The 23,540-nt window shown below is 49.0% G+C and overlaps 1 protein-coding gene across 1 annotated transcript in view; it reads right to left on the bottom strand.

The window, feature by feature from the left end:
- LOC144724135 (protein WWC2-like) overlaps nt 1–23,540 on the bottom strand; it is a 107,365-nt gene that overhangs the window by 36,184 nt on the left and 47,641 nt on the right. The window contains 7 exon segments of the mRNA XM_078603036.1: nt 89–331; nt 2,652–2,725; nt 5,820–5,966; nt 7,785–7,914; nt 16,407–16,486; nt 17,802–17,878; nt 18,357–18,560. Of these exon segments, the coding sequence (XP_078459162.1) occupies nt 89–331; nt 2,652–2,725; nt 5,820–5,966; nt 7,785–7,914; nt 16,407–16,486; nt 17,802–17,878; nt 18,357–18,560 (955 nt within the window).

Here is a 23,540-nt window from a genome sequence, read left to right as displayed (position 1 = left end):
AAGGTAATAGTCGGCAACACCACCGCGGGCCCCCCGCCCACACACCCCCCGGCGCCAATTCGGACGCCCGCCTCCGCCAGCGGCTGACCTGCGAGTGAGCGCGTCGGTGTTGGCGGTGCGCGCCTCCTGCAGCTCCTCCTCCAGGCGGTGGCGCTCCGCCTCGAGCCGCGTGGCCTCCTCGCGCGAGCGCTTGCGCGGGTTCACGTACCGCAGCTCCCGCAGGAGCTCCTCCTTCTCGCCCAGCAGCAGCAGGCGGTCGCGGTCGGCCTCCAGCGCCCCGGGCCAAGCCTCCGCCTCCAGCTTGGCCAGCTCGATCTGGATGTTGGCCAGTCTGGGGGATACACACGCAGGCCGTGAGGATATCGCGCGCAGGGTTACGACTCTAAAACGCGAGACACGAGGACTTGAGTCGCGAGGATGCGAGATATGGGGCGCGGGGGGGCATGCGGACACAGGGATAAAGGGACGGGGCGTGCAGACGGAGGCATGGGGCATGAAGAAACAAAACAATGGGATGTATGAATTATGGAATATGGAAATGCAAGGGCATAGGACAAAGAGAGACAGGGACAGGAAACACAACAGCAAGGGCAGATGAGTACACAGAGAAACAGGGCATAAGGACAGGAGATAACGAACACCAGGATGCACGTGTACGGGACACAGGACACCAGAATATTAGAAATGGAGACGCAGGCACCCGGGGACATGAGAACACCGGGACAAGGGACACACGAATCTAGTGACATGGGTACACAGAAATGCACAGATATAGAAGAAACACAAGGGTAAGGGATACAGGACGCCAACACACAGAGGCACAAAAGAACATGGGTACAAAGGAGACATAGCGATGCAAGAAATATAGAAACAGGAACTTGTGGTATGAAGCGCACGGACAAAGTACATAGCAACACATCGGCACCGGAAACAGAGCATGAGCATAGTTGACTTAGAAGACACCCTACGGCTTATTTACCCATCAACTCTCCCACGTGCCATGGCTCAACTTTCCCACCCACGGCTACTGGTCTCATAATCCCCGTTTGGATTTCCTGGGCAGGACGCTCACTTCTTTAAGAACACAGCAGGAGGAGACGGAGCAGTGACTCCGTGCTCGGGGAGACGCCCCTCCATGTGTGCAGGGTTTATTTGTTGCCTTTCACAAAGCGCCACCGATATTAAAGCCAAGCGGCGGCCGTGTGCCTTCAGGAAGTGGCCCCCAGAGAGGGGCCGCACTGGATTATGTTTTCACCCAGCTGCCCAAATAAAGCAACCTCAAACGCGAGCGCACGAGACAAAACGCTGGCACACCACGCCTCCCAGCGAGGGTGGCAAGCTCGGCCATGCGGGGCACACCACTGCGCCGGACCTCACACAAACAATCCTCGTCCCTCCCATCTTCCCATCTCCCTCTCTCTCTCTGAGGGTCTTTTTTTTTCTCTCCCACCGGCATCACGCCCGACGCCTCAGATAAAAGGACGACGGCTGCGTCCCATGGACGCGAGGCAGTCCCGTCCGGAAAAGCGATCGCCGGCAATCACCTGCCGCGCGCCGCTTCACCAACCCCAAAGCAGCAGCAGCAGCAGCTGCAGCTGCCCCGTCTTTGTATCGAGGTTGCGATTTTTGTGCTACACGTCTGATGAACTGGCCTCCCCCCCACCTTGCGCCCATCCACACCCCCGGCCAACAAATTCTCCCACCAACCCGGTAAAGAAATCTCTGCGAGTATTTTATACTCGGCTTGAGAAACAACAAGCGGGTGAATGGCTCCCGGCAAAAAATCTGACAAAAAAAAAAGAAGAAAAACCTCAAAGCGCCCACCACACCTGAGATGAAACGGCAACTCGTGCCGAGACAAAAGGAGGCACTGTTGGCTCGCGGGGTTTCGCGAGGCGGCAGAAGGTGCCGCTGGTGTCAGGTGGCAGACTTTCCCATCTCTCCTCATCTCTCATCGCGGGGAGCGGCCCACTCTCTAAGGTTTCCTTCGCTACAGGGAGCGCTTTGTTCGGACTCTCGCCGTAGTGGGAAAAGTTGCTAGCCGCGACCGCCAGTTCCGGACGAGGACGTGCCAATTTGATACTTCCAGATTCCAGCCAGCACAGCTTGCCACCTTCCACGCCAAACCCAAACGCTGAGATTTTTGCGCAAGCCGCGTTGGGATCCCAGGTCTTTTTGATCCAGCCAGTCTTACCAGCTCTTCAAATTGGCAAAGCGCACACGCAGTTGCGGACCTCTGCCCAGTTCCGGAGGAGAGGTGATTAAACATAAGCTCAACTTGGACACACTTAAAAGCTACCCATCTAGGCTTTCAGCAAAAATAGTGATCCATTTACTTGTTAACAAGGGCAGTCCTTCTTATTTAGTTGAAATTAAGTGTACACATGTCTACAGGATGTAATGCATCGGTCAGGGAGGGTTGTTTGATTGTACTTCACCACGCCGGTCAATGCGAGTCGCAGAACGGGGGTGGCTCGGACCGGTTCCGATATCACTTGCCACCGATGTTCGCCGTGACCGGGAATTTGAACCGAGGTCGATTATAAGCAAGACGGTTTCCCACCACGAGGCTAATGCCAAGGAGTTGGTTGCGATGTGGAGCCAACCCACTGGCGCTGACCCACGACCAACGGCTCAGATGCTGCCCTCACCTGCGCTTGGCCTCGTCGTACTGTAGGTTGAGCTTCACCTTCTCAGCCAGCTTGGCACGGCCACCGCTGAACACCTGTGAACGAGGTGGCAGGAGGGGGGTGTAACTTGTGCAGGCGTTGATTTATCCATTTGGGAGGGGGTATGGAAGTAGAGGACGATAATGCATCATGCTGCAGTGCTCTCTACTGACTGCAACGTAGCCCTGTGCACCGTAACCACGTGGTGTACATGGTGGTGCTAACGGGGCTCAACCCTGCATTCCTCACACAATCTGACGAGATTGGGCATATTCCGGGCGATTTGATAATTTAGCTGATTATTTACAATTCCTGAAATGCACCCACAATTATTAGCTTTTGGATGCTGGCCCGAATGAGACCGAACAAGACTCATCGATGCAATTTTGCAAACCATCCCAATAATGGATGCCCCCTAAGAAAAAGAGTCTTGACACTCGGCGAGGGCTTGCTGGGTAAAGTGCGCGCTATTAATGCGAGCAAGCACAAAGCGCAAACGAAGCTGCACGAACGAGATCGAACCGTGACCTTGAATCGCAAAGAGCTGCTCCTAACGTCGTCAAGGGCACGGAGCCACGGCTCACGGTGGGTGCCGTGGATTGGCGCGTACGAGTACACAGAGGGAGCGCACGCGCGCACGCATTCACACGTTCAAAGGCTTTCAGAGATGTCGCGCGGAATCCGGCTGTCGGAGGTCTATTTTTATTATTACTACTACTTTGTTGTTGTCGTTGTTATTGTCTAAAGGTTTTTTTTTTTCCCAGTTCGGATGGCGGTCGCGATAGCACAATCACAGAACGGATGGCCGATTACGAGCCTGGCAAGCGGGACGAGTGGGGCACGCATGATGGGGCACTAAACGAGGTCGGACAGGCACGGAAACAAAAGACGAAGATCCCCCGTATAGCCTTTAACAGACTGTTGAGGCAAGTGCTGTTAGCAAGCACCTATGAAGTCCGGCACGGCACACGAGGGGGCGGGTGGGGTGGCTAACACGATTCCCGGCCGCCTTTGTCTCCCCAGTGTTGATGTTTACACACCGCACCAAGTACTCATTTTAAAACGAGGCACAGAAAACACACACACACATAACGTATACAGATGCAGAGTAACTGGATAGCAAACAAGTAAACCCGTAAAAACAAAGTTTTTCACTATAAATCCTTTATATGCGTGGCGGCTAGAGTCCTCTCGTCCTCTGGCTTGAGATGGCTGCCACCTATGCGTCAGATGATTGTCTGCCACCATTAAGCAATTGGTAATTAAACATTTAATTTGTTTTCCCTAAACAGTGTAAAATTTTGGATTTTTTTTCACGAAAATTAATTGTCTGGCACAACGAGTCTGTGTGGAAAATGTCAGCTCGATTGGATCACGGGAAGTGGGTTAAAAAACGAGCGAAAGATTTGCACGGTCCTAAGCAAGCAAGCGAACTTAATATAAAGGATTTAAAAATATATTCGCCTGTGGAGGACGCGGGGATCGATCCCGCGACCTTTGGCATGGGAAGCGAGGGTGCTACCAACTGCGCTACTCCGCCACGGCCTGTGGAGGGGTTACGCTCTGGGCTCTTACACTCTGACGTTCAGCCAAAGCCATGAATGCGTTCTATTTGAATATATGTAAAATAAAAATTTTTTGCCTAAAAAGTGTCAAATTTTGGGAATTTTTTTTCACGAACAATAATTGCCTGGCACAACGAGTCTGTGTGGAAAATGTCAGCTCGATTGGATCACGGGAAGTGGGTTAAAAAACGACCGAAAGATTTGCACGGTCCTAAGCAAGCAAGCGAACTTAATATAAAGGATTTAAAAATATATTCGCCTGTGGAGGACGCGGGGATCGATCCCGCGACCTTTGGCATGGGAAGCGAGGGTGCTACCAACTGCGCTACTCCGCCACGGCCTGTGGAGGGGTTACGCTCTGGGCTCTTACACTCTGACGTTCAGCCAAAGCCATGAATGCGTTCTATTTGAATATATGTAAAATAAATTTTTTTTGCCTAAAAAGTGTCAAATTTTGGGAATTTTTTTTCACGAACAATAATTGTCTGGCACAACGAGTCTGTGTGGAAAATGTCAGCTCGATTGGATCACGGGAAGTGGGTTAAAAAACGACCGAAAGATTTGCACGGTCCTAAGCAAGCAAGCGAACTTAATATAAAGGATTTAAAAATATATTCGCCTGTGGAGGACGCGGGGATCGATCCCGCGACCTTTGGCATGGGAAGCGAGGGTGCTACCAACTGCGCTACTCCGCCACGGCCTGTGGAGGGGTTACGCTCTGGGCTCTTACACTCTGACGTTCAGCCAAAGCCATGAATGCGTTCTATTTGAATATATGTAAAATAAATTTTTTTTGCCTAAAAAGTGTCAAATTTTGGGAATTTTTTTTCACGAACAATAATTGTCTGGCACAACGAGTCTGTGTGGAAAATGTCAGCTCGATTGGATCACGGGAAGTGGGTTAAAAAACGACCGAAAGATTTGCACGGTCCTAAGCAAGCAAGCAAGCACGCAAGCAAGCAAGCAAGCACGCGAACTTAATATAAAGGATTTAAAAAGGGTTTAACAATGGGTTAAAAGCAGTGCTCTTTTAAGGCTATATGGGAGATCTTTGTTTTTTCCTTCGTACCCGTGCATGCCCGTGCCTCTAAAAATGCAAGTGTTTGTGTGCAAATGGTGGCTATTGCTGTCGACCGCGGGGGAAATGGCCCAGCGGGAGCCATAGCTCGTTCGCTATTTGTCGCAGAGGTTCGTGGTTCGAATGTGGCAGGCCACCCTCGTGATTACCGCTTGGTGTATTCGCCATACAAACATGCGCCGTCTGATTCACAGTGAACTACAAAGATTCCCCAATGTCATTCGAAACGAGACGGCGGCGTAAAGCTACTGTGGCCCAAATTTGATAAATGACACCACCAAACACTCGTTCTGGATTACACGCACGGCAGAACACACCCGTCTGTGAAACATAGCGCCTTTGCGATATCCGCGCGCTATAAGAATGTCAGAGTATTAAGTTCTTATTACGACAATTATCATTATTATATCTGCCTGCGTGCGTCCTGCGTGCACGCGTGCGTGCGTGTTTGCGTGTGTGCGTGCGTCCCGCGTGCACGCGAGGCCGTGTCTGCGAGCGTCTGCGTACGTCCCCGGTGATGTCCGTCTGCGAGCCGGCGTCCAGGCAGGGCTTGGACAGCGAGAGGTCGGAATTGACGAGGAGGGAGCCGCGGCTGCCCCGCAGCTGGGCGCGCGCGTCCTCCCGCTTGAAGCCGTCCTTCAGCTTGGCGAGGCTCTGCGGACGCCACGACGCACAGACGCACAGAGAGCAGCACGGGAATCTCTACGACCCCTCGCTCATTTTGTACGTTCGCAGAACTTCTTTCGCACCGTACGGAGCCAACCGTGCTAATCGGAGGGGCGGGATGACGGTTGGCGTGCTTTGTAGCAGCCCATTGTAGGCACTAACTGTCGTATTTTAATGCTCGGTGAATGAATGGTGGATTCAGTGACCGTTAAGGGTGGGCACTAAATACGTCTTGTGGAAAGTGAAGTCTCAGTTTACTCTCCCCTCTCCATTTGTTACTTGCGGTGTAAAAGTTAACTGCTGAGAATGTCGTTCTTATCTGTTCTTGTTGACAGGTTGTTCAGGATCCTCCACAACTCTTCCCTGCGTCTATGCCTCTACACGATGACGACTCTGTGTGCGTTGACTCTCCTGGAGTTGTCGACTCCGTTGAGCGACCAGCAAATATTTAAATGTCTTTAAACTCGCAGTGGCTTCAGTTTTACAGGCAAATGACTAGAAATAAGGAGGTGCGACCTTGAAAAAAATGTAAACAAATGAATTTTGAGTGGTACCCAAAGTGCACGTGTACAGTTCAGACAACCGTAGGTACTAGAGAAATGTGCACAGGCAATTATCGATCACTGGATGAACCCACATGAAGCACACCTAACCGGTAGTATAGACGGCCACACACGCAAAAACAAAGGCGCGTGCTTGCAGATACAACTCTGACTCTACAAGGTCCCCCCCCCTCCTCCCACTCGAGCTTTACGAATGCCAATTCACACGCACATCTGCAAACCGGAGTCTGGCTAGGATTTGTACATCGAGCGGTCGACATTACTGTGCACCCCTTCCCACCCCCCCTCCTCCGCTTGATGCGCTGTGTGCCTACTCACAGACATCGTGCCGGCGGGGAAATGTCAGATGGAGGAGGACCACAATCATTTGTTGCAGTAAAACTCGCTACGTAAAAGGCACATTTTTCGCAAATTGTTGTCATCGTCGTCATCATGATCGTCATCAGCCATCAAGAAGGCTTCCTCAAACCGTCACACCATCATCTCTCACGGTCCTGCGACACGACAATCTGTCTTGTACCTACAAAGGGAGCCGATCTCATTGCTCCAACCCTGCGGTGGGAATCCCCTTGGGTGTGTTCCCTCACCTGGCTGTTACGATGTCGTCAAACAGTGACGCAGCCCGCTTACTCTTCTTAACGGTGAACGCGTCTCTAACTCAGCCCGAGCACTTGCTGTGGGCGGCATGTCCTTCTCAAGGATGGGGTTAAGCCTGCTCGCACGCGACGGCTGTCCGGTGACATAATGCCATACTATTTTTTTCACTGACAATTTTGTTTTATTTTACGAGGTAAGGCCCACTGAGCTATATAGCTCTTTTTCACAAGCGACCTGGCCACAAATGATAGACCAATGAAGTGGCTTATGTGAAAATTTACAGAAGCCAATTACTCTAAACGCACGTTGATTCTAAATGTGGAGGGAAAAACCGGAGGACCCGAAGAAAAAATCCACGGAAAAAAAGACACGCAAACTCCAAATATGCAGCAGGTGTCAGGGTCGGCATCGAACCCACGACCCCCTGTACACCAGGCGAGGTAGCTAACACCTCCTAGCCACCCTGCCGCCCCAAAACCACAAGGGACGCTCGAGCGTGACGGCGTCGATGTAATTGCATCTCATTGGCAGCGACCAGCGGGGATATTGACTCGCGCACGATGATCAATGATCCCGGCGATGCGGCGAGGCTGCGGGAGGACAGGAGACGTGGGGTCCAGCCTGGCGCGCGTGCGGCACCCCATACCTGCATGAGGTCGTGTTTCTCTTTCTCGCCGGAGCTGATGGCCTTCCGGATCGACTTGAGCTCGCTCAGGATGGCCTGCGCCTCGTCCAGCTTGTAGCCGCCCTGGCTCTCGGCCATCTTGCGGTCGATCCTTCGCAGACGGGAAAACAAACGGCGACGGCGCAGCAACGGAGACATGGTCACAGAGGGCGGTGGAGGGCGTGGGTAACGTGTAAACAAACACATTAATCAACGAGTCGGCAAGACGAGAGATACTTTTGAATATGCAACAAACAATAACTGGATACTCTGTGCAGTCAGTGGCATGGGTGTCGAGTGTGCAGGCGGTGCAATTGCCCCGTGGCCCATGGGACCTGGCCTCTGGCTATGAAGAGAAGAGGAGATTGAACAGAGGGGGTGCACCATTTCATGCCTTGCACCAGGGTGCACGCCAGTCGTGCTACGCCACTGCATATAGTACACGCATGAATCTTGAACTTCTTGCGCACCGTACGTAGCCAACCATGCTAATCGGAAGGACAACAAACTAAACACAAAAAGCAGTTCTGAAGAAATTAATTTTCAATCTAGATTTTAAAGTGCACAGTGGCTTCCTAATATCGCAAGAGCGTTCCAGACCGCCACATCATCAACATAACCACCATCAACATCATCGCCACCATTATGGATATGTTCGCCAGATTCATCAGCTTCACAATAATGACAGTGACTTCATATCCTGGGTACAATCGACGTAGCCCATCATCATCATCATCATCACGATTATAATTATTATGATGATCATCATTGTCGTCCCTTCAGAGATGGTACAATGGGCACCACCTGTTGAAGTTCCCACCTGTTGTGAAGCAGGGTACACACATATTGTCCAAGCACGACTGGTCCCCGCCAGAAGCATGCGGAATTCCACAACTGGCTGACGACCTCCGATGGTCATGAGTGTTTTACAACAGTTCCGTCTTTTCCATGGCTACTCAATTTGCAAGCAGGTGAGTTTACACATGACACTACAAACCAACAACTACGCTTATAATAAACTAAGACCTTTCACTAGAAGAAACAAAAAGTCACGTACATATCACACATCGAATGTACATTACGGCGGACAAAAGCGGCCATAACCTAAGACCTCTGATATTACGGGTGAGCAAATGTCTACGAGCACATTCATTAACGAACAATTATTTAGCCGAGTAGTTTCCGTAAAATTAAACGAACGGCGATGACAGCCAGCACACCCGCCAATGTCTACGCGTATTACATCACTACAATTTAAACTATTACAATTTGTATTTTACCGGGTAAAATCCACGAAGCTAAATGGCTCTTTTTCAAAACCGGCCTGGCCAAGAATGATATCCCAACGAAGTGGCTCATCATGTGGAAATTTATAGCAGCCAAATACTCCACGCCACCACAGGGAGAACATGCAAACTCCAAATATAAAGACGTCAGGGTCGGGATCGAACCCACAACCTCCTACATACCAGGCGAGGTAGTTACCATCTCGCCACCGTTTCAACTTCATGGAAGCGTGCTCGTGGAAGAAAACACGGCCGATTTTAAGGGGGGGAGTTAAAATCCATTAGCACACCACGTGGCAAAGTACCCTCACGACATAATGCCCGCAGATTTTGCACCTGCGGCCCTCCGGCGGGGAATCCTTAATGCGAGTTAATGCATCCAAATATCCACCACAACTGGGAGTAACAAGCACAATTCATCTTATGATATATATAGATTTACATAGCGCCTTATTCAAAGGCGTTTTAGAGAAATTATAACATTGTACATAAGATGATAGTGGTTCAGATAAATAGTGGGGTTAATCAAAGTGGTGGTATAGTAGTTATGGTAATAGTTGGAAGAATAGGCCGGGGGGGGTTAAGGAAGGGCTGGGGTAGGGGTGGTCGTAGCGAGGGGGGCGGGCGCAGGGAGGAGCAGTTGCAGGATGAGCTCGGGAGAAGAGATGGGGGTTGTTTTAAGGTGGGAGTGGAAGCAGGCGAGTGAAGATGATTGTTTAATAAGAAGCATGGCAAGCACCACATTTTCAACCTAGTGAAAATATTTACATGACCATCACTTCAATTCTTAAAATCTCCCATTGGGCGGTTGCATTTAGAATGGGATTGTTCATTTTCACAAGAGATTCTGTGCGAGGAACATTCGTTCACACTAACGTTTTGTTTGAAAAGTAAGTTGCTGTTTGGCAACATCAATGATAGCAGGGCACCAACACCACCATCTCCTTATGATCATTTCTCCCTCTTGCAAAAAACAATTATTTTGGCTTCTTACGAGGTTAAGGCTCGGCGACGACTGTCAGACGTGAACATAATATTTTTTAAAATTAGTTTTTTTAAATCAGTCACTGGAAGAGAAATCATAAAAATCAGCACAGCAATATCGCGGCAGTACCCGCTTCAGAATGGCAGTATCCGTGTTGACGTTTTATCAAAACTAAAATCTCTATTTACACTGGAGGAATCCGATGAGCTATGAAGCTCTTCTTCACAGATGCCCTGAACCAACGGACAAGCACTTCCATTTGATGACGGCTGGGGAAAGGGCCGTGGTCTTTCCTGGGGCATGGCGCGCTGCTCTCTGGCGCTCGTTTTTTACTCCTCACCATCCATCGGGGCTACGCACGCACCATTTCACCCGGTGCCAAAACATATTTCACGTACAATTTTGAAGACCACAAACGTTATTAAATTTAACAACTGTGTGTTTTGTTTTTTTAAAGCATCTTGAGAGACTTGAGACATGAATAAAATATGTTCTGCAAATGTAAGGATGGGTATTGGACCATGTGGGTTTTTTTCTATCATCATCATCATTACCAGCCATTGTCTATCCAAAGCTGGATGAAGACCTCCAGTTAACCATCGCCATCTCTCACGGTTCATTGTTGCGACCATCCATCTCGCTCCTGCACGTGAACCGATCTCATCGCTCCATCTCTGCGGTGGTCGCCCTCTTGGACACAATCTTTCCTTTGGCCACCACGGGATTTTGACGCGAGTAAAACGGGTAACATGACAACGTAAGGAACTGTGAAACACGGCATTCAATAAAACGACGTGCATTCACTATCCAATGTGGACTCGCTCTCATCGGAAAGTAGGTATATGCGCAAAATGCGCAATCGCAAACGTGCAATCTCATCGTGACGGCATCGAAGCCACGAACCATGTGCGCCCGTGAAATTCTGACCCCAAAAATAAATAAAAAAGGGTCCCTTCTCCTCCTCCGAAACCCCATCAGGCAGCAATAATGGCAATGCCGAAAGATCCACGTTGGCAGCGGAAAATGGCACCGGTGCGTGCCGGAAAGATTATTTAAGGAGTCGGTGTTAATTTGCGTTAAAATAACAAGCTCGCGCGGAAACACCGACGGCGGACTTCTTTTTGCAAATCAGAAAGGGAAATGAGCAACATGAATAAAACTTAGCGCACCGTTACTAAATTACGGTTCGTTTCCCCAAGCGCGTGCACAGCGACCGTTTAATTTTGTTATTGCTGCCTGCTTGCGAGCTTTAATTTAACCCGCGCTGGCGGTTGGGTCAAAACACACGCTTTGGATAGAACGTAAATTGACCAAGACCCGAAGAAATATTTCCACACTGCCCATTAATAAGAGGAGGACGACAGGACGGGGAGAGTTATGTCACGTATAACGGTCTCCCCCAATATCGTATTTCCCACAGCAATGCAATTCGAAATTCCAAAATCCCTGCAAACTGTTTATGGGACGAGACCCCTTCGGTATACCGTCATAAATCACCGCGGGCCTTCACAGCCCACGCCAAAGGAAATCCGAGGAAGCCTCAACTATAGCCAAGAACGTAAGAATGAATTCTCCCAAGTGAATGCTCAAGTCGAGTGGCAGTGCTGCCATGAAACGTGCAACTTCGACGCTGCCACGGTACTCCGCCCCCTCTTGCTCATAGCCGAAAATTAACTCTGTGACTTTTTTCATTTCAAGAGAATGTGAATGCTGTTCTCACGATCAAGATTACAATAATCAGCTTTTTAATAGCTCCCTCCGCATTGGTTATTATTATATTTTATTATTACATTGGAAAATTACTTTACAAAAAACAAACACATACCAAATGTAACCACTGTAATTTGTGCAACCCACTGCGATGAGTGAGTTATTTGAAAAGCCAATACGAATCATGGAGGACTGAGTGACTGCGACCATGAAGCCATTCGGCTACACATGCATGTCCTTTATCATCACCAGCCATGATGGGAAACCTCCAAAAGCCATGCCCATCTCTCGATGCTTTGCGATGCAACAAACCCTCGAGCTGCTCCACACGAGCCAATTTCATCCCTCTCCATCTCTGCAGTGGACGTACACTCGGGCGTGCTTCCCTCCTTGCTCAGGCATGTTTCCCATATTGCCACCGTGGTGCCACTTAAGAGGCGAGATGTTAACTCCCTCGCCTGACATGCAGGAGATCGTGGATTTGATCCTGACACTTGTATATTTGGAGTCTGCATGTCTCTCTCGCTCCACGTGATCGTGTGGATTTTTCACCAGAGCCTCTGGTTTTTCCCTCCACATTTTAGAAACATGCGTTTAGAGTATTTGGCGGCTAGAAATTTCCACGTGATACACCACTTCGTTGAGCTATCATTTGTGCCAGGTCACTTCTGAAAAAGCGCTAGATAGCTCAGTGAGCCTTACCTGGTCAAATAAAAACAGCATAGCACTTCTCCGTGAATCTCGACCACTGACCATCACCCTTTCTAGCTACGACGCCGCCTGCCTAAGTCCTATTACTCTTCTTAGCAATCAATGCCATGTCTTGAACTGGAGTCTGCTCTTCTGCCTCTCATTGTATTTACAAGCACACACCTCTCCATGGCTTCTTTACGGACTTTTCAGCTCTTGTTCCATTTTATTTGTCAACGCCGTTGTTTCTTATCCATGTGTCACAGCAGCTACGATAGGCTGAGTACAACTGTTCTTGTTTTAGGCACACTAGTGTATTGCTTTTCACGATTGAGTTCAGTAAAAGAATGCCAACTTAGTCCCTCTATGGTTTGTCATTTTCATCCAGTCGACCTTCGGTAACCCTGTTAACACGCAACATTGGGCCAGCGTTGGCATGTGGTTGAAACTGTTGGCCCAATGTTCCATGTTCGCTGGTCACTGCCCTAGGTATACATAATCTGACTTGTTTTCTAGTTTTGTCCTGTCGACATATATCTTCCACCGTTGAATGACTTTGTGCATGGCTATGGTTTTTCTCATATTCATCTTGAGCCCAACTTTGCAGGCTTCTTCATGAAGTTCTCAAATCAACTCCTGCAGTTCATTTCCAATGGCTTTCAGAATCACTGTGCCATGGAGCCAATTGAAGAGGGTTAACATTTGCTGTTTTTTATGTTAACGACTTTGTTTATCCAATTTTAATAAAATATATTACGATGTCGCTGTGACTAGCTTTGGCAAAAGGCCTCGGTGGAAACTGATGCAGTGATTCAAGTTCCCAGAAACCCAACGCCTAAATAGATACATATTTGTTACATAAATGGAACAGCTGCACTGAGATTACAAGAAAGTAATTGAAAAATCCACATCACAAACGGAGTCGGACAAGGTGACACCACTTTCCTGTCCCTTTATAAGCTTCTAAAATAAAACTTAGCCTGACTGGGCTGTAGAGAAAGTGGCACCCTATAAGCAGCTTGGCCCTAAGGGTTTTCTTAATGTATTTGTGTGCAAACAGCACTTGTGTACAATACAGTCTTACAACTATGGTATTTAATAAAGCCTTGAGAATGTGCAGAGATTCTATATTTTTACATAGTAAATTGGTAATTCATTAATCACTTACATTTTACGAAATATATAAATCCATGAAAATTATTATATCACATGCAATTTCCACTCCTGTCAATGAATTAACGCCAAACTAAGAAGTCTCAGACACATTTGATCTTCGTGCTTTTAAAAAAAAATCACAATCCTCCTCGTTTCTGCATCCGTGAGCTCGTGTTGCCTGAGAACAGCCCTGGCTCCACAGGGCGCAGAGACAGTGAGAACACACACACACACTGCATGCAGTTGGAATGCCTTTGAAATTCTCGTGAATTATTTAACCTCTGTGGTTAATATGGCACGCACAAACTGCCACGATTCATAATGATTCGGAAAAGCTGATGGATTCAAGATTAACCAGTCCATGTCGTGCTTACAAAAACACACATGCACACACACACGCGCGCGCACACACACACACACTTAAACAAAGCATTTCGCGCGGTTTATGTAACGAGCTGTGAAATGAGCAAGCGTGGGTTGAGAAAGACGCACCGTCCTTACCCTTCACAGAAACCCCCACGGAGCTTGGAATAAGCAGGTAAATAAAGAAGCAGGCAGCTCTACCGCGGCCGCTGCGGGAGAACGGGGCAGGGATTCGCGGGGGCAGCTTCGCGTTGAGCGACGGCCACCGCCGCTCACGTTCCCCCCACGTCCTCTTCCGGCGAGCGTCCGGAGGAGTGGCAGTGGCGCCCGCTGGTACGGCAGCCCGAGCCTCGCTCGCTCGCAGTCGCCGAGCCTCCGTTCTCACGGGAAGATTCCCGCGCAGCGGACGGCTTTAACCCATTTGTGGCGACGCGGATTTTTGCTGGTGCCCGACAAACCGCCCCCCCACCCCGCCCCCACCACCCCTATTTGCAACGACTCGTTGGCGATCAGCCGATAGATGCACAGTGGCTTGCGACGGCTGCACCGGCGGAAAGATGCTAGCGACTAACGCGGACGAACCCCGCAGCATGCGGCGGCGGGACCGTGGTGCACGCTGCGCCTGTCTCAAGGTGCAGGTCACACGGTGCGAAATGAAACGCCCACTTTTGACGATAAACTGAAGTGGTAACACAGCGAAGGAGAGAGACGAGAACCGGCGTAGCTCTGACACAGTCTCGGCTGCCACCTGCCCAACCACCTTTTATAATCAGATCGCCCAAAGATGCCAGCGCTTGCTCTTGGCTTTTTCACACTTGGCTTGCCGACGTAGATTTTTTGTTCAATTGCCACCAGCGCCGTCTCCCTCGCAGACGCCAGTGACACACACCCCCGTAAACCGTTTCCTCATCACCGTTACGTTCTCAGCCTGCCACTGTGTGCTTGAGAGTGGCTAATATGGTGGTGGCACCTCCGCAAGAGCACAATATTCAATCTGGCCAAATTTTAAATGTTTCTCTCTACCTCGAGGAGTTGCAATTAGCACAGCACTCGCACCCCCTACTGCCGGAGGACTCTCTCGAGACCAATTTCTGTCACTCAAGATCAGCGGAACATTTCCCGCGTCATGCGAGACGGTTGCCACGGAGCGTGCGAGTGGAGGGAACTGCTGGCGCCATGGTGAGGGCAGAGGACCTATGAGAGGTTGGTGGTGGTGCTCCCCACGGCTACTGTGCCCCCCCCCCCACCTCAAACAAGGAGCAGTAGGGATAATGGTACGTTACGGAGCAAGCACCCGAACACAGTGAAGACTTACTTATTGTTCAGGATAAACGTACGCAATGAGCACGCAGGTCAAATATCGTCACCATTATCATCGTCGGCAGCGGACGTGATCCGTCCACTGCTGGATGATGACCTCCGCAAGCCGGCGTCATCTCTCACAATCCTGCGGTGCAACAAACCGTTTTCACAACTCCATCTCCGCAGCGGTCCACCTCTCAGGAGTGTTCCTTTAGTTGCCACACTGTAGTTTGTATCGACCATCGGCCATCATCCCCTTTGAGTGACGTGTCCCCCCCCCAAGCGCACTTATTTCTCTTGACAGTCAATACGATGGCTCTTCACATACGGGTAATTGGTATAATGGAATATTGTCCCCACACAACACTTAACGTTCATATATATTTAATGCTAGGCCATTCCATGCTGTGAGAAAGGGAAGGTGCTCATCTCTGTTGCCAAGTATTGAACCACTAAGTAAAACTTCACATTCACGTGAGAATCACCGAGAAAGACTTCCCACTGCGTGTGCTCATTTCACCAGCGGCGAACGCTACACGCTGCATTACAAACCTGGTTCCCGCTCACAGCCAACAACGGTTATCTGAATCGGCCCTGGGCCTCCCCTAGGTCGAGTCGGCCTCAAATTAGTACCTGGTGCGGTGTGTAAACATTGCCACTGGGGAGACAAAGGTGGCCAGGCGTGGTGTTGGCCACCTAGCCACTCGTGTGCCGTGCCAGCCTTCGTAGGTGCTCGCCAACAGCACTTGCCCCAACAGTCTGTTAAGGCTATGTGGGGAATCTTTGTCTTTGGCCCCCGAGAAATTATGGCGATAAGCCGACTAGACCGTGACAGTTACCTGAACTTGTCACCCTTCCACCACATGCAGTCATCCCAGCTGTTTTTGCACGGCCACACGTCCGTACGTACACACGTCCGTACGTACACACGTCCGTACGCGCCTCACCAGCCGAAAACTGCCGCTGCTGTCGCTGGGGTCTCCCCCTCGAGCACGAACGTGGCAGTACCCGGGAGAACTTTGGAGCAATGGAAAGGCTTCCTCTACGTAAAGTTTAGACGGGCTCACACACGAGCCGGGGCGTCTCGCTTCGCGGAAGGGTGCGAGGACTTACTCTCGCAGGGTCTCGATGCCCTTCTCCTTGTAGTTGAGCTCCTGCGTCATGTTCTCCAGCTCCCGCTTGAGCCTCGACACCTGCCGGAAGCAACGGTCACCGGGGAGGGGGAAGAAGCTAATAGCTCAGTGGGGGCTTTACCTGGGAAGATACAAATCTTTATTTTGATGTGTATTTTTTGTTCGTGATTTGCTGACCTTTTTTCCTACACTTTGCACTCCTATCGTGTTTTTGTATTGTTTGTTGCTTTAACGTTCTAACCCGCCCCGACTGGACATCCGTGAAAAAAAGCTTTACAGCTTATCAGATTCCGCAGGTACGAATAAATATTCCGATTCTGATCTCTATGAGCTGCCACTTGAGGGCAGCCGGTGATCTGCAGTCCGAACGCGGCAGAACCTCAGGGTTCTCCCTCACTAAACCGACATCGTATCCCAATCGGCCTTCAAAAGGGTTTAAGGAAATACATTGATTTTCTTTAAAATTATTAACATCGGGTAAAGATTATTTTTAAAGCCTATGACCGAATCGCACGGAATGCACACTCGCTCGTCAGATGTTGGAAGGCCAAGCAGGTTTTAGCCTGGATAGTGCTGGTAGAGGTGGTCCTGCCACATGCAGGCTGTCATGGGTGGTTGCGGGACTGCACCATTTCGTGGGATGTAGTGGATTGACCCCCCCCCCCAATCTCTCTCCCCCCTTGCCGCTCCCCCCTTGTTACCTATATAACCTCTTGCCACGGCTGCTCTCTCGCCTACTTCAGCGAATTTTTTTTATTGCTGTTGTTTTCCCACCCGATGACGATTGCTTGTGTTGCAATCGAACGTCGTGATTTGTTTTATTTTAATTCATTTATAACTACGTGACTTTACCGAAAGAACCAAAGAGTATATACAAACTTCTTTTCGTGAAGCTTTATGCCGCAAAACCCACGTGAATTCGATTTGCTGCTTAGGCCTTGTGTGTTCAAGTGTGTGTTTCTGTTTGAGTGCTTGTGTCGTGGTTAGTGCACTACGAAACTGGCAACCAGAGTTTTACACCAACTCATAGTGACCATTGGTGACAAATATCAGAGCCGGTGATATAGGCCTCCCTTCAGTCGATCTAGCCTCATAAGTACCTGGTGTGGTGTGAAAACATCAGCACTCGGTAGGCTAAGGCAGCAGGGAGCGGTGCTTTCCACCCATCCCCTTGTGTGCTGTGACGACCTTCACAGCTGCTTGCTAACACAGCACTAGTCCCAAAATTCTGCTCAAGGCTACACGGAGGATTTTTTTACAATATTTGACTTTGTGTCTAAACTAGGAGGCACTCTAAAAAAAAATACAAAAGATTAAAACTTGAAAGCACATTTAATATATTTAAACATTCACCCCGTGCGTATTTATATCTTACCCTCTCCTTTGTTTCGGCGATTTCAGCTTTCAGGAGATCTGGGTCGTATTTGGTACTTGCCGAGGACCCAGAATGCACTGCAAGAGAAAGAGGGGCGGGGGTTAACCCTGTGTCATTACCACTTTTTTCTATCTGCAGATTGCGCTGATATACAACACTGCCAACATCACATCAGAGGTCTGAAGTGATCGAGTGCTTAGGACAAGACAGCCATCCCATTGAAGAGTAACAGTGGATGGGTTCACAGCGCAGTGTGCCAACAACTACCCAGTCACTGGCCATGCAAACTGGTCATCACTAAAAAAATTGTGCCAAGCCCATCAGTGATTTCTCATGAATTCACCGCACCGCCCATCTATGCGTTTGACCGGTTGCTGTGATGTACAGAATTGCATCTACAAAGGGTGTGCATTAATTACCATCAAATCAATGATCTGCGCAGCAAAGTCAATGTCAACAGCATCGGGCAGGCAAAACACCAGAGGAGGTGGCGGCGGCAGACAGATTTGGCTATGTCGCTGGCGGGAGCCGAGAGGAGTGCGCGCGTGTACTCACAGCTGGTGCGCGAGCCACTCTTGTCCTGCCACACGGAGCTCAGGTGCTGGTACTCTTCCTGCGCCAGCGCCAGCCGCTGCTGTTTGACTTGGAACATCTCCCAGCGTGCGTCCAGCGCATCCTTGGCCACCACCAGGTACTCCTTGAGCATCACCTCCTGCTCGCCCCGCCACTGTGCCCGCGGGTCTTCAATCTGCGTCACCTCTGCACGGAAGAACAACAACGAGAGACGATCAAAAAACGCGCCGGGGCTGCGACGTTGTTTACTGGACACTCATTAGCGTCGTCGTTATTAGGGCCTTGGATTTTTCGGTAATTTGTGACAAAAATGCGGTTTTCATCGCTGAACATCACGGCGTCCTCACAATAATCGTTACCGTTGCCAGCACCGCCGTCATCAGCAAAGTTAAACATAGACAATGATGGAACGTAGACATTTTTGGCACAGATTAGTGAATCCCATACACATACAGCTGAGTGAGCATTTATTCTTTGCTGGCGCAGTTCAATGTCCACTCAGAACTTACGAGTATTACTAATAATGACAGACTTCCAAGGTATTGATGCTCCTTTGCAGAGCTGAACCTTAAGCTTTACTTTACATAATAACATTGTACACTGAGCACAAGAAACATTTGTCTTAAACCTAATCTTTCTAGACCACTGAACCCACATTGCAATTTTTTTATTACCAATTACTCATCGAAATGCTTAATTGAACAGACCTTTGGGTGCTGACATTTTGTTATTTTACTCAGCCTCGACCCCATAAAAAGCCAAAATTATCGTTATTTGCAGAAATAAATTGACTGGACAGTGGTGTCACTTGGCCAATAAGAGATGACCTATAGAAAATACTGCCTAATGGGCTTCACCCTGTATTCAATTAATTTACGGCCGTGCCCCAATGATTTTGCACGGCCAGTTTTTGACGTCAAATGTCATACCGAGCCCTGCATTTTTAACACGATTGGCCTCGGCCAGAAACACTGCATCAAAAGGTTAGCCGAAAATAAAGACGTCGGCACTCGCTGGACGGAATCGAGGGGCGGCTACGGACGTGGGGCAAACAAAAACCTCATTGAGCAGGAGCTGGCCGTGGAAGCAGCGAGCTCCTGTCTCTCTCGCTCGCTCTGCCACGACAACTCCGGGACCTCGCTGAACCGTGCTGCTCGAACGCAGCGTGGGGAGACGCCTTCCCCCAAGCGAACGATCAAATAATCGGCGAACTACGACTGTGCTGAAGTCCAAACCATAAAACGCATTGCCCACGAATGCACCATCCATGCCACATCTTGCCGGGGTCATAAATTAGCATTCAACTACGAATGCATTTCAGACAACTGTGGCTTTTCCCTCCTGCCATACAAGAGAACAGGCCAATTCGGGTTTGGTGAACACCAGTCATCCTAGCTTGCTGCGCTACACTGCTACCTCTTATCATGGAGAAATAATGGCACAGTCCAAGAAGCTGTTTTAACAAAAGTAAATATTTTTCTAGTAATAAAAAGCTGACATATGCAAGTAAATGTTGGCCCCTCACACTTGCATTTGTTTTTTTAATGTTTGTAAAACTTTACAAGTCCAGTTACTAAATGTTAAGGCCCCTTTCAAGTTGGTAAAAGCACACATTCTTGAAGATTTAAGAGATTACAGAATTTAAAAACACATTGCACTCAGAACACTTAATGAATCATTAAACAATAATAAAACACAAGTCACCCGCGAAAGAATTCAAAGCACCTCAACTATTTTAATTGCCTCTGCTTAGAAAAACAACTTAAAACATTTCAGCACAGGGAAGAGAAATGTTTAATCTGACACCGTGCTGTATACATTAAAGCAATCTGCTGAACAGCGGACTACAAATATTGTTAAACAAATTAGTCGGTGATGCTGCTGCATTGGCAGTGGTACACAATCGCAATGACCAAAAACGCAACACATTACTGAACAACAGTGTGCGGCTTTAAATAGAATATAGAACAAGTCGCATTTCGGGCAATGGCCATTCTTCATAGCGCACGGTTGTTTTATGTGCTACGAGGCATTTTTTTTTTACAATGATGGTCACGCGAACAAACGTTACATCTGCGGGTCACGGTGGCGGGGGCCGTCTGTCTTGAGCTGCCGGGGCCAATAACGCAACGCCGCATGTTCGTCATGTCCGTCATGTTCGTCGCGTTTCTTGCTTTGGATAATGAGCTGCTGCTATTTGAGAAATGCAGCTATGCCAATAATGAGAACGTGAGCTGGTCATGAGTGATTACACGCACCTTCTTTGCCTCGTATTTCATCTGCACTGCATGGTCTTGATAGAATGGAATGCCACAGAAAATAATTAAAGGCTGTTTATTTTTATTAAACGGTTAAGTCCAAGCATGCTTAAATCACAACATATAAACACACTTTTTTTGTTTAAAGGCTCACTGTCTTATAATCACTTCTGCCTTACAGCCGGAAATATGTTTGCAAGGGGTTCATGTTTTGGGAAAATAGACTGCCTGACTCAGTTGGGGTACAGGAAGGACGGCAAGACGGCCTGAATTGAGTGGATGCGGAGAAAGGAAGGGAGACTGCCTGATTTAGTTGGCGGAGAGAAAGGACCGAGTAATGAATTGCCTTGACAGGCGGAGTTAAGAAAGGGCAAAGATTGCCTGACTTAATTGTATAGAGGCGAGAGGATATTTACTGACTTAGTCGATGTAGAGACAGGGCAGAAGACAGCTTGAATGACTTACAGTTTGAGGCTCACACTTTACTCGCGAAAAACAACAATATCCATTTTGGTAGCGCTGAGACGGCGGATGTTAGCATACAGGCATTTCAACTCACAAAAGTTGTGTACTTTTCTCAGATTCTGAAAACATTCGGAGGGCCAAAGGCTGGTAAGGTATGTGAACGCAGTTCACCGATTTGCATTTCAGTACATATTTACTCATGAAGCGTACGTTTCCCTTGCATGCTGCAAGGTGCAGGAATGCTCAGCCCCACATCCATCACTCAAAAGGGGAGGGGGGCGGACTGTGTTTGTGCATCACGAGCCACTTTGCTGCGACGACGACGAGTCACGCTGGCCGTGACGGTGACACACGGTCTACCATTCCCGTGACACTTAAAAAAGTCCCGCGGTGATTCGGTGAGCAAGGCCACGTTCCCGGCACGGCGGCAGCGGGGTGCGCGGTGCGGTGTCCAGAAGGCCACATTTGACTCACTGGTCCCACAAGCCGTGGTTCAGACAGATAACAAAGCATGCTGCTGCTCTTGAACAGTAAGCGCTGTTGGCAGGCCCTTCCATCTTGCTAGAGGAATTAGGGCAATGCCATGAAAATCGCCGACATATTTCTTAATTTTTGACCGCAATAATGTTACATTGCACAAGGCGTCAGAGAGGAAATGTGCATATTAGAACTTGGACGAGGAGAGACTCCTGACTGGGGCGCCGTGGTGGCGAGATGTTTACTACCTCGCCCGGTATACAGGAGGTCGTCAATTCGATCCAAAACACTGATGCCTGTATATTTAGAGTTTGCGTGTCTCCCTGGTCACGTGAATTCTTATCAGGGTCCTCCGGTTTTCTCCCTCCACATTCTAGAATCAACATCACGTGTTTAAGAGTATCTGGTTGCTATCAATGTCCACGTGATGATCATCCACTTCATTAAGCTATCATTTGTGGCCAGGTGGCTTCTGAAAAAGAGATGCATAGCTCAGTGGGGGCCTTACTTGGTGAGTTAAGATATAGTTTAGTTTAGTTTTAGGCCGAGAAGCTGTGAATTTAAACCTGGGCGTTGCAGCCAGGATGGCAGCATAGGGGGCAGCGTCGCTGGCAAGAAACACCGCCCCCCCCACGCCGCACAGCGGAATCCGCTCGACGTCGCACTCAGGAATTTGACATTTAGCGATGTTTAAGAGACGAGCTCGGGCTCCGAGGCGCACACGCGCGCTGTTATTATACGGCAAGGAGAAGCGGCTGACACCGTCAGTGGTGATATTTAAAGGAGCCACTGAATGTTGCTTGTGAATATATATAATAAATAAATAACCCCCCTTCTACAGTGGCCAATGATGAGGTATAATGACACGGATTTTGGCAATGCCGAGAGGAGACGATACCAACTCGAGCCCTGCAAAGGGCAGGGCTGGTTGAGACGTAGGCTTTGCACGTTCCAGTTGAACGCTAAATTAGCAGAGGTATGCAGACACGGAGACACATGGATCAAGGTGTGCTTCGTGAGGTCACCCCCCCCCACCCACTGCCCTCCCACGCCTGTGGTGTGATTTACGATTTAAAGCGTTGCGACACCACCCTAAAATTACTGTATTTAGCCTTTGCAGCCCGTTATCCAGACCACCCTTTAGATTTAAGAAAGATCCATGGGAGGGGGGGGGGTGTTATATAAATGTTAAGAGTCGTAAATGTGTGCGTGGACGGGCACGAGTGATGCAGCGGCCGCTGCAGGGCTGGCTCCCAATGGCAGTGCGCTTCAGTTCCATTTCGCTTGACAGCTGGAAGCCCACTGACAAAACCAGTGGTGGCGAGAAGTCAGCTCCCTCGCCTGGTATACGCAGGAGATCGTGGGTTCCATTCCGACCCAGACGCCTGTATGTGTGGAGTTTGCATGTTCTCTCCATGGCCGAGTGGATTTTTTTCCGGGTCCTCCGGTTTTTCCCTCCGCATTTAGAATCAACGTGCGTTTACGGTATTTGGCTGCTATACATTTCCACGTAATAAGCCACTTCGTTGAGCAATCATTTGTGGCAAGGTCGCTTCTAAAACAGAGCGATATAGCTCAGTGGGTCTTACCTGGTCAAATACAAAATAGTAGTAGTAACAAGTCTCTCACACAAAAAGCACATGAGATGCTCCCATTTTAACACGAGCCTGTGTTATGTATTTTTCCATCTAAAACTGTCAATACCCAGGCTGCCTGTAGGTTACCACAAGCTTGATTAAAGGTTGGCAGATTCAGACTCGATGACGAACCTCTAATACATCTCCTTAGAGACACCGTATAATAGACATCGCTGCATAATAATAATATATATACTAAACTGGGCGGGTATAAAGGTTACGCTTCGGATGTAGTTCAAAAGACCGCACCGTCACGGGCAATTTGGGTGACCATAGTAGCAGGAATAGGGAAATATCTACATAGTCTCCTCCTGAATGTTTGTCAAGGC

Source organism: Lampetra planeri, chromosome 19 (genome assembly GCF_965212315.1).
Source record: "Lampetra planeri chromosome 19, kcLamPlan1.2.h2, whole genome shotgun sequence".
Lineage (NCBI taxonomy): Eukaryota > Metazoa > Chordata > Hyperoartia > Petromyzontiformes > Petromyzontidae > Lampetra > Lampetra planeri.
Note: the sequence above shows the minus strand (reverse complement) of the source record. Positions and strands in the feature narration are given on the sequence as shown.